This window comes from Bos indicus x Bos taurus, chromosome 14 (genome assembly GCF_003369695.1).
Source record: "Bos indicus x Bos taurus breed Angus x Brahman F1 hybrid chromosome 14, Bos_hybrid_MaternalHap_v2.0, whole genome shotgun sequence".
NCBI lineage: Eukaryota > Metazoa > Chordata > Mammalia > Artiodactyla > Bovidae > Bos > Bos indicus x Bos taurus.
In genome coordinates, this window is record NC_040089.1 from 54,780,567 (window position 1) to 54,792,587 (window position 12,021).

Consider the following 12,021-nt stretch of genomic DNA (forward strand, 5'->3'; position numbering starts at 1 on the left):
TCTTTGCATCGGGTGGCCAAAGTATTGGAGCTTCAGCATCAGTCCTTTCAATGAATATTCTACTTCACACTATTGTTATGACAATCACACAAAGTACTGGATGGGTAAGGGGCTTACAAAAATTTCCTGGCCTAAAGTAAGCACCCAGTAAACAGTGAGTGTTTTTTAATTAAAACTTGAACTTTTACTAAGGAAAGTGTTGAGGCCTTTGCTGGCTAGAGGTCCCACTGCTAGCTGACAAAGCCAGAACTACACAGCTGTGTTTCACATCAGTCTATGAAAAAGCCCTTTGTACTGCATCAAACTGCCTGCTTATCTCCTTATAAATACTTTATAAAACTACTTACAAGGTGGGGGAGGGGAGGAGATAAGTATGGTTCACCTATTTTTGCAAAGACTTTTGAAAAAAAAAAAAAAAAAAAAGCAAGGTTTCCTGAAGCTTGCTGAAATTAATGGGAAAACCTTGAACCATGCCACCCAAAGCAGTTAACATAATTGCCCTAACCCTGAGTTTAGCAGGATTAGGGCAGTTACACAGCTGAAAATTTTGTTCTTTAGCATTCCTGAGCGCACAGATTCAGGGAACCGGGAATCTAATATAGGAATCCTTGAAGTGCCTTCAGGATGAATGTAATATTCAGAGTCACCGAGCGCCTCACTTCCTCCTCCGGTCTCAGCTCCCTCCGCTCCCCGCACTCCCCACAGCTGGCGCCGGGAACCGCCGGGGGCTGGGAGGGAACGCGAGCGGGGGCGGCCACCCTCCGCCGCAGCCGCGGGGCCGGAGCCGCGAGTCGCGTGGCGACAAGTGGAGACCAGAAGAACTCGGTGGCGAGCACAGCTCTGCTCCCGGACCTGTCAAGTCAGACTCGTGTAGATCCAGAGGATCAAACCTAGGCTCCGTAACCAGCAGCGAGCACTTAGCGCAACCCAGATGTGCCTGGAGCAGCAGGTGAGTCACCCTGCCCGCCTCCCCACTCCAGCCCGGTGTCCAACAGGTTGGCCAGGGCGTGACTCCCGGGGACCCCGAGGATGCACTCCTAGCCTCACCTGGGCGCGGCGCTCGGCTTCTCCCTTTGCCGAGTTGTCGTTCCTATTTAAACTCCTGCCCCAGCCCACGCCTGTTCTAGTCCTTGTCTTTTTGCCTTCCCTTCTCCTAAAATGACAGCTTCGCTGTGTGCCGAGAAACGCGCCCAGAACACCTCCTCTCCAGGAAACTTGTAGGGACAGACTCGGCTGAACCAAAGGGCGCAAAGTGTCTCAACATGTGATACGAGCTGGCCACGACCCCTGGTTCGCAGTGACTCGCCGAGACTTAATCAAAAGTCAGCGTTAACTGCGCTCATTTCCCTACCAGGAGGTCAAAAATTAGGAGAGGAGGGTGCCAGAATGATTGAGAGTGAATGCCAGCAAATGATACGCCTCGCGCGCCCGGGTCACCCTCCCCCACGTGCGCGCATCGCCAGCGACCGCTCCCCGGGAGGCCTATGAGGCCGCGCCGCAAAAGAAGAGGGAGGAATATACACCCCGAAGTTGCAAAAGACTCAGACCCGGTTACCCCTTCCTTTGCTGCTGAACTTTCCGTTTTGGTCCCCTGCAGGCGGGCGTGAGTCTCACCCACCCCCTTGCTTACATTCCTTCAAGATTCGACGAGCCCTCCTCCACGGTAGACCTCCCTCCTCTGTCCCTCCCCACCCGCTCCAGCGGCCGCGAGGCCTTCCACCCAAACACCTCCAGGCTGGAGGTCTCAGTTACAAAGTTGGAGATCGGGTAGTGAGTCCGAGAAGGACCACAGCGACCAATTGTGTGCCCGGAGGCTGTCCTCGGCTTGGTCCGCACGTGAGCGATTCCCTAGGGCGCCACCCCTCGTCTCCATCCCAGGCACGGATGCGCGGCTCCCGCGCACTCGCGGCTCCCTAGCGGCGAGAGGGAGAACCAGCACAGGGGGTGGAGAGAGGAAAGGTTCGCGGGTGGGAGGAACCCCCCTCGGGAGCCCGGGAAATCCCGGCCGTGCCAACCCCCTCCCCCTCAACTTCGAGGAGCTCTCCGGCAGCGGCGGCGAGGATGGAGCTGCCTCCCCGGGGCCGGGCGCCGCCGGACTCCTCGCTGGACAGCGCCTCCCTGACCTCGCTGGACTCCAGCGTCTTCTGCAGCGAGGGTGAAGGGGAGCCCCTGGCGCTCGGGGACAGCTTCACCGTCAACGTGGGCGGCAGCCGCTTTGTGCTCTCGCAGCAGGCGCTGTCCTGCTTCCCGCACACGCGCCTGGGCAAGCTGGCCGTGGTGGTGGCCTCGTGCCGGCGCCGCGGGGCCCTGGCCGCCGTGCCCAGCCCCCTGGAGCTCTGTGACGACGCCAATCCCGTGGACAACGAGTACTTCTTCGACCGGAGCTCGCAAGCCTTCCGCTACGTCCTGCACTACTATCGCACCGGTCGCCTGCACGTCATGGAGCAGCTGTGCGCGCTCTCCTTCCTCCAGGAGATCCAGTATTGGGGCATTGACGAGCTCAGCATTGACTCCTGCTGCCGGGACAGGTACCCGCGAAGCGCCGGGGGCGGGGGCGCAGCGGGGCGGGGCGGGGCAGCGGGCGCCGTGGGGATGGGGCGTCCAGGGGCAAGATTTGAGACTTCACCCAAGCCTCGCTCGAGCCAGGCCTAAGAACACTACCTGTGGCCGTTTAGGAGCCAGAAGAAGGCAGGGTGGTAGTGGGAGCCGGAAAGCATCAAAGCCAAGTTTTGATGGGACTTTTTGAACCTTCTGCTTTTTCTAGTGAAGGTATGCTAATTCATTTGTAATCAAGATCGGTCAGGCCTGCAATAAAGATCTGGTGATTGTAAAGATGAGTCAAAAATTATGCTCCCCAAAATACACCTACAGGGATGTAGGTTACAGTATAGAGAGTGGTGCTTTATCACACTTAGGAGGCTTCAGTTTTAAAACTTGGATAAAGAACTGCTTTAAATCCAGAAGACAGAAAGTTGGTTCTTTGTGAATAAGTGTGGGACTTTGGTGATCTATTATTTTGCAATTACTTTGCTATTATTACCATTTTATTATGAATATCTTTCCATTACCCACATTAAAAAAAAAAAAATTCCCTGTTGCAAACTTCTGTTCTTGTTACAAGAAAAAACTAGGTCGTAAAATGCATTAATCTAAAGTAGCTTTGCTACGTATAATTTATTCTGTATAAACTTCTACCACAAAAGCTCCGTTTTAAAAGCAATAATCTTTCACATTTGAGTCCTGTGAAAAGATGGCCTGGGTAAAATATAGCATGAACTTGTTCTGCATGTTACTGAATTAAGAAGCATGACTTCACTGCCGAGTTTAATTCCCACTTCACTTCAGTATTTTTAAAAAGTTAGACTAATCAGGTTGTCTTCCCTAAAAGATACTTCAGAAGAAAGGAGCTGAGTGAAACGTTAGACTTTAAGAAGGACACAGAAGACCAGGAGAGTCAGCATGAGAGTGAACAGGACTTCTCCCAGGGACGTTGCCCCACCATCCGCCAGAAGCTCTGGAACATCCTGGAGAAGCCTGGGTCGTGCACAGCAGCCCGAATCTTTGGGGTCATCTCCATCATCTTTGTGGCAGTGTCCATCGTCAACATGGCCCTGATGTCAGCCGAGTTAAGCTGGCTGGACCCACAGCTGCTGGAAATCCTGGAGTATGTGTGCATCAGTTGGTTCACGGGCGAGTTTGTCCTGCGCTTCCTGTGCGTGAGGGACAGGTGCCGCTTCCTGAGGAAGGTGCCGAACATCATAGACCTCCTTGCCATCTTGCCCTTCTACATCACTCTCCTGGTAGAAAGCCTGAGTGGGAGCCAGACTACACAGGAGCTGGAAAACGTGGGGCGCATCGTTCAGGTTTTGAGGCTGCTCAGGGCTCTGCGCATGCTCAAACTGGGCAGGCATTCCACAGGTATTCAGGTTTCATGATGCCTTTTCATTCGCTGTTGTTCTTAAGCATTAGGGCTTTGACCAGGGTCCAAGGGAAGCGACTTTTGACTCTCAATTGACACTCAGAATACCACCTGCTATATTTCACCCAATTATGATCTCCAGAAAGGTACTGAAATGCAAAACCTTGAGGTTGTTATCACAGGTAGAGAGGACAACTTGCCTCTCATACACTTTCTCTCCTTAAGACATGTGAGAAACTATTTAACCATATGTTCATTTTATTTTAACCCAGGTGCCCAGAAGATGTACAGAAATTAAAGACACAGTGCTTCTGGAAGGTGCTACATAAAATATGCATAAACAGCACATAATAAGATATGCACAAATTATATATGATATATAGGAACATAAGCCAGTTTCTTTTCTGTGTTGAAGGAAATGTTTTTCACACAAGTTTGTTGGCAGAAGAAAAGTCAGTCCTCCAGGACCTTCTCTGGCTATGCGAAAAGAGATGACTGGGCACTGGAGGCCTTCTCATAATTTGGGAGAAAACAATGGAAATGTTTGCTTTAGAAGTAAAAGGGTCTTTGCGACCCTTTGGACTGTAACCCACAAAGCTCCTCTGTCAATGGGATTTCCCAGGCAAGAATGCTGGAGTGGGTTGCCATTTCCTCCTCCAGGGGATCTTCCCAACCAAGAGATGGAACCCACATCTCCTGCATCTCAGGCAGAGTCTTCACTATGAGCCATCCGGGAAGCACTTACAAGAAAGCTAAAGACGCTAATTAAATGCCCTGTCTAGTATCTGAGAATTTTTTTGTCCTGAACTAGGGACGTATAAGAGAGACAGTAACAAGAATGCCTTAGCTTTTTGTATGTATCCATAAAGCCTTGAAAATCTAAAGAACACTCTCTCTAGAAAAATGTCTACACAACACACAATTGTACATGAAAAATTATAGGCAAATCAGAGGAAATCATACAAATCCATTAAAGATGATGCTTCCATCCCTAAGGGCAGGGATTCTCAGTGACTGGCCCTGCCGTCTGTTAGATGTTCTGGAGCACATATGTGTTCCCTTATGTTAGACTTTAATAAAAACAAGAATCCCTTGAAAAGCTTGTTAAAATGCAAATTCTGAGCCCCAACTCTAGAGACTCAAATTTTAGTTTTGGGGGTTGGATCCAGAAGCATGCATTTTAACAAGCTAACTTTGATGTAGGTGGTCTTAAGAAACACTTTGAGAAACACTGGAGTAGGATACAATATTAATACGAAACATATAAATACAAATAACTGACTAGAGACTCCTATTCCCACTGATTTCCCTGGATATATGCCTGACTGGTCACCTAAAAGGAGTTGATGGTAGAGATCTCTCCTTATATATCTAGGAAGAAATGAACCTCAGATATGTTTTCCCCCCACATCTCTGAGAAAATTAGGACTGCTCCTAATATAATTTTGGTAGTGTATTTTCCTAGCTAGCCTCACATACCAGGGATTTGATAATGGGGTTTCCAACAACTTTTAGAAGTACCACTCTTTGTTTTCTGACACCCATAATGGGATGCTTTCTTCTAGTATTTATAAACTCTTCACAGGATTCAATTTAAAAACACCCAGTAAAGACTACGTTTTTCCCCAAAAGAAAGGAAAAGGAAAATAATAGTAATTTCCACAATGTCACCTCTTCAAAGGTTTTCTCAGTTCTAAGGCAAGTAGAAGTATTAATAAAGTCTTAATTTATTGAAAAGATATGAGCAGTTGCAATGAATATTTGACAGTTTTGTCTTTAGCATTACATTTAGCAAAATATAAACATAGAGCACATATTTCTCTAGGTATTAACTATAAATAAAATGGAGAAGTATTATGAAATAATGGTTTAAGAAGACAGTGGTGGACCAGACAGCCTAGTTTTAAGTCTTTGGCATGTTACTTTGTACTAAATATGCTACTTTTCTGTGCCTTGGTCTGCTCACCCGTAAAATGGCATAATAAATATAATATCTATCTCATGTTATTGTTTAGGATGATCTGAGTTAATTGATATAACCTGCAGAAATTCAGGCCACTTTATTTCTTTTCCAAATGAACTGTTTAGAACATTGGAATGACAATAGTCTTTCCAAACACTATGCATTTCTTCATATGTTCTCAATTTCAGAAATCCAATTCAATACAGACACATCAAGGCCAGTTTTCTAAAAGGTATTCTAAAGATACTATTTAAAATGTCTTTTAAAGTTAAATCTCAAATTATTTTCATTGGTCTTTTAAAATAGCTGGCTAATAATTAAAGAACATCTCAAAATTCTAAGAACAAAATTCAGAATAATAAGAGCAGAAATAGTATTTTAATGTATTTAAAATAGTCTCTAGTGAATAAAAATTTAAACATAATTCCAAGAGGTATTACTTTGGACTTTTGAAACAATATCACTGTGACATCATGTTAATATGACTTCAAAATATGGATAAACTTTAATCAGTATCTCTAGTGTTAGGGAAGATACCTTATTCAAATAGCGATCCTATAATGGGCTCCTCTTGTTATAACTTTGGTATTTAGGACAAAAATTTCAATGGGTGTCATTGAAATGGAGGAGTACTGGAACCCCTCCTTTTAGAATGTCCTCACATGTAGATTTGATGTTCTTTTGTGAATTTTGTTCCTGAATCCTAACTTGTTTTTACTGCTTCACTTCATTCTCATCTTTTACTTCTTCTGGCTCTTTCAGATTATGATGCCCCTAATTGTGTTAAACTTTATCAGGAAAGTGAGAAAAACAGACACATAAAATATAAGGAGACAACATAAAACTGCCTTAGAATAGCGTGCAAGGTGATGTATTGAAATGCAGACCTGACCAAAAGAGCCCTCCTCGTACAATGCTGCAAAGGCTCTCATTGTCTAAAGGACAAAGTGCTATCAAATGTCCCCTGCCTGCCCTTCATCTCTTCTCTCATCTTTTTTGTATAAATAGTAGGTGTTTAATAGCTAGGAGCTTCCCAGGTGGTACTAGTGTTAAAGAACCCGCCTGCCACTGCAGGAGACCTAAGAAACACAGGTTCGATCCCTGGGTTGGGAAGATCCCCTGGAGGAGGGCATGGCAAGAATACCTGCCTCCAGTATTCTTGCCTGGAGAATGCCTGGCGGGCTATTGTTCACAGGGTGCACAGAGTCGGACATGACTGAAGCAACTTAGCATGCACACATGCACGTGTTAATAGATAAGTGAGTGAATGAATCTGATTATATTTATTTTTAGCCTTCTCAATCAGTCCCCGTCAACTAGACTAAGAACTTCCTGAAGATTGTAACTTATCACCTCTGTACCCCCAGAACTTTGCCCAATGCTGGAGCCATAGGAAATGTCAAATGCATGTTTTGGGATGGATAGCAGGGAAGGAGAGGGAGATGGAAATGGGCAGAGGAAGGGAGAAGGGGTGGCCGTGACTGACACCAACTGTTCTATTTCAGGCTTACGCTCCCTTGGAATGACAATCACCCAGTGTTACGAAGAAGTTGGCCTGCTGCTCCTGTTTCTCTCTGTGGGAATCTCTATATTTTCAACTGTGGAATATTTTGCTGAGCAGAGCATTCCCGACACAACCTTCACAAGCGTCCCTTGTGCCTGGTGGTGGGCCACAACGTCCATGACTACCGTGGGATATGGAGACATCAGACCAGACACCACCACGGGCAAGATTGTGGCCTTCATGTGCATCTTATCGGGAATCCTTGTCTTGGCCTTGCCCATTGCTATTATTAACGACCGCTTCTCCGCTTGCTACTTCACCTTGAAGCTCAAGGAAGCAGCTGTTAGACAGCGTGAGGCTCTGAAGAAACTTACCAAGAATATAGCCACTGACTCATATATCAGTGTGAACTTGAGAGATGTCTATGCCCGGAGTATCATGGAGATGCTTCGACTGAAAGGCAGAGAAAGAGCAAGTACTAGGAGCAGTGGAGGAGATGATTTCTGGTTTTGAATTCACTTTCAGTTTACTTACAAAACTTGTGTAAAACTAACTTGATTGATAAAGCCTTGATGTGGATGTCTGTACACTGCTGCTGAGTCTCTTTTGAGTCCTGCCTGTGTTCATTTTAGTTGACACATTGCTTGGTCTACTAGAATAGTCCACATCCCCCCAAAACAACAGCACATTGTTCTGACACACTTGAGTCTCAAAAATAGCCATTTAACACCACCCAAGGCAGCAAGGCCAATAGACACGTGTTGGAATTGTCAAATATAAAATAATAGTGTAATGCATACAATAACGTTAAACGTTTTCCTATCACTAATTTTTAGAGTCTTTTGCACCTCTAATTTTAAAGGATGGACATTAAACGGCATAGCCCAGAGCAAAGATAAGTGAACATTGAAGATTATGGTGAACAATTTTGTTATAAAAAGATACTCTCCAAGTAAGTAAATCACTCCTTTCTTGAACAGTTAAAGCTGCTGAATATAACAATTAGCTTTTCGAGAGAAAATCCTGATTTGATGATCATAGACTGAGTGCCTGTCTTTCCTCTGGTGCAGACGTTGGTCCCAAATGGACTGAGTTCTGTGTTCCATCATTAGTTTTGAAGGTAGAATCCAAAAACTACCTAGGCTGCAGTAGAAGAGGGCTAACTAAAGGCTTTGAGAATTGCACTTCCTCATCCTTCCCATGGAGTGCATATGTGGAGCATAAAGGCAATATCTCTTTATACTCCATGGAAACTAGATGGTCTTTAAATATCTCATTATTGACTCGGTGTTCAAGTTATGTCTTTAAAATGGTGACTTTGTAAGTAAAGTTGAAGTGGTGAGGATCTTAAATGTATATACACTGAAATTATTAAATCATCTTATTTCATAATATGAGAATGTTATGTTGAGTGATACCATTGGATGAATTTGACAATCTTTCAATTGTTAACAAAAAATATTGTGGATAGCTTTCTGACCGTTGGGGTAAATAGCAAATGTTCCAACTTTACATGCATTTTGACAGTATTTCAGGATAAAATAAAATTCCTAGTCAGTTTGTTATATAATTAAAGCCAACAGTTCTAAACCTGGGAATTAGTTTATGATTGCCAATGTTCTTGTAAATGAGATTTCAAAAACTAAGAATAATATAGAGTATTATTTTCATACCTGCAATCTCAATGAATATAATAGTGTCCCCAAGGGGACAAAAATTGTTTCTTTGAGGGGGACAAAAAATCCTACTGTTTTTATTCATACAACACATATATCCATGCAATATATAAAGAGATTATAGCTTATATCTTTGGTATTAATATTCCATGGGCTGGGAAATTAGAAAAATGCCTAACAGGTCCTTTCTAGGGTTGAGTTATGGTAAGAAATAAACACTGAGAAAGACAAATTTAATATATGTCTGTATAATATGTCATTAAATCTATTTAAGGATACCTTATTATAAACTCAGAAAAGGCAATGGCACCCCACTCCAGTACTCTTGCCTGGAAAATCCCATGGACGGAGGAGCTTGGTAGGCTGCAGTCCATGGGGTCACTAAGAGTCGGACACGACTGAGTGACTTCACTTTCACTTTTCACTTTCATGCATTGGAGAAGGAAATGGCAACCCACTCCAGTGTTCTTGCCTGGAGAACCCCAGGGACAGGGGAGCCTGGTAGGCTGCCGTCTCTGGGGTCACACAGAGTCGGACACGACTGAAGTGACTTAGCATAGCATAGCATATTATAAACTACAAAGAAGAGAGAGAGGAAAGACAGGAAAAAGAACAAAAGAAAGTCCAGTCAATTGTAAGATACCACTGATTGCAAAATGCATCCAGAGTTTGGATATGTAAAAACTTTTAAATGCGCATCTTAAAATCAATGAAATATCATATACACTACCTCTAGTTTTCTTATATGCCTGGTTAAGCTCTAAAAACCTTTTCTTTGATGGCATGAGTTTTAAATTGTATGCTAAAATACTTTAATCCATTTGGCTTGTTTCCACTTCTCCCAAATATTATGAAATATTTAAGAGATATGAGTAGTAATAAAATAAATATTTTCCCTCTTACACAATTCCCAGGTGTTAGAGCATACCACAGGGCCACTTGCCCTAATATAAACGCCATCCACAATCTGAAGGGGAAATAGACACAGAAGGCAAACTCATTCTGGCTTATCTAGAACTCTCCCCAAGAAGAGATCCAGGCTGCACTCTGTACTCATCATGTACTTTGTCACTGTATCTTCAAGGTATTCCTATTACCTAATAACTATTGATAAACTCTTCTAATTATATAATTTATATATTTATCCATCCAACAAATATTGATTCAGGATCCATTTGTGTGCTGGGGCTTGAGATTCTTTGTTAAACCAGATCAAGTCCTATTCTCTTGCATTTAATATTCTATTCAAGACTGCGAGGGGAACACAGATGACAAAGCTGAAGCACAAAAAGAGGAAGGGACCTGCCCAAATTCACACAGCCCATGGAGAGTGCCAGAACCAGGAATGAGTTCCAACCTGCTGGTCCCTGAAAATGATACTCCTTGAAGGTATATGACAGATTTCATTATTCCCATATACACTGTGCGCAGGGATACCCTCCAGGGGCAAGTAAGCCAATTCCTTACGGCTAGAGAGATTCAACATGCCTTAAGAAAAACATCAGCTTATTCTCAAAGGTGGAATGGCGCATCTAAGGAACAGCTGTCACACTGTGTGGCCACAATTAGACAAGAAAAATATTATCTTTAGAATAATTAATAGCTAGAAAATAAAAAAGTGTATTACATGTCTACTGTTCCTACTGCAGAAAATTCTAATATGTCCTCTAGAAATATGGTATGTGAACTGTATAAATTTTGTTGAGACGTGGACATTTCAAAAGAAATTTTAAAATATTACTGCTTAGTCAGTTTTGTTGTTATACAAAATATTGGTGTATCTATTCAATAAATTGTACATATAAGCAAACCAAATTTAAGTAACAAATCAAGGCAAGAACTTTAATTTTATATTCCAATATTTTAAAAATTTGATATTTGTCAAAAGTCTAAGAATAATTGCTATAGAAAAATATTTAATTTGTTTGGACATATAAATAATTTGGCTATAGGCTATTTAAAGAACACTAGTTTAAAACATGAGAAGGAAATGGCAACTCATTCCAGTATTCTTGCCTGGAGAATCCCATGGACAGAGGAGCCTGGTAGGCTACAATCCATGGGGTTACGAAGAGTCAGACACGACTGAGCAACTTCAATTTAACTTTTCACTTTCACGCATTGGAGAAGGAAATGGCAACCCACTCCAGTGTTCTTGCCTGGAGAATCCCAGGGATCAGGGAGTCTGGTGGGCTGCCATCTATGGGTCGCACAGAGTCAGACACCATTGAAGCGACTTAGCAGAAGCAGCAGCAGCAGTTAAAAACATTTGAGTGCATAGAGGTAATGTTTGAGTACCTAAAGGAGCAATTTTAAGAAATTACTGAGGTATGTATAGTAGAAGTGGCCTCAAGTTCATGTTTTACTGGGATTTTTTCTATATATATTAATACAAGGAATAGTTGCATTTACCATTTTAATGCAAATTAGTATAAAGCATAATGTATTAAATGCACAAAGAATTTAACTGAGGTAGAAATCTCAGTGCTGTGTTTCAATGTGCAATTCTTGCTGTCATTAAAATCTTTTGACTAGTTCTTGCAGAAAATATACATGTTGGCCCAAGTTATCTGAGCAAAACATTATCACTGAGTAAGCTTACTGCTTTGACAAATATTTCTACTGATACATTCTGTTAACATGAAAAGTCTGCTCTTTTGAAATAGGAGCCATTAATATCTCTGCCTTATCAGTCCTTCAGTTCTGTCCAGGATGCTATCTGTTGGAAAATAACGTGTTCTAGTGCTTCCTTTGGTGATTTTCCTTTGCAAAAGCCCCCCCACTTCCAAACCTGTCTCTGAGCCATGCTGATATATTAATAAAAATGTCACTTAAGGAGAATTTTACTCACAAACTCCATTGGCATTTGCTTATGTCTTTAGGGATGCTGGGGCAACTTGGATGCTCACCATCTTCATATGCTCTCTTGCCTTGTATTAAAATCACTCCCTTGCTGACC

General features: G+C 43.1%; 1 protein-coding gene across 1 annotated transcript; it reads left to right on the plus strand.

Annotated features, from left to right (window-relative positions):
* Nucleotides 1-541: 541 nt before the first annotated feature.
* Nucleotides 542-7,973, plus strand: KCNV1 (potassium voltage-gated channel modifier subfamily V member 1). Its single transcript, XM_027561292.1, has 4 exons — nt 542-949; nt 1,166-2,528; nt 3,389-3,918; nt 7,388-7,973. The coding sequence occupies exons 2-4, from the start codon at nt 2,062-2,064 to the stop codon at nt 7,897-7,899; spliced, it is 1,509 nt and encodes a 502-aa protein (XP_027417093.1). The 5' UTR covers nt 542-949; nt 1,166-2,061; the 3' UTR covers nt 7,900-7,973.
* The last annotated feature ends 4,048 nt before the right edge of the window (nt 7,974-12,021 follow it).

Excerpts from the sequence above, each read along its gene's own strand:
- KCNV1 (XM_027561292.1), top strand. The coding sequence starts at position 2,062 with ATGGAGCTGCCTCCCCGGGGCCGGGCGCCGCCGGACTCCTCGCTGGAC. Across the intron at positions 2,529-3,388 it reads GACTCCTGCTGCCGGGACAG|ATACTTCAGAAGAAAGGAGC; the intron begins GTACCCGCGAAG and ends CTTCCCTAAAAG. Across the intron at positions 3,919-7,387 it reads ACTGGGCAGGCATTCCACAG|GCTTACGCTCCCTTGGAATG; the intron begins GTATTCAGGTTT and ends GTTCTATTTCAG.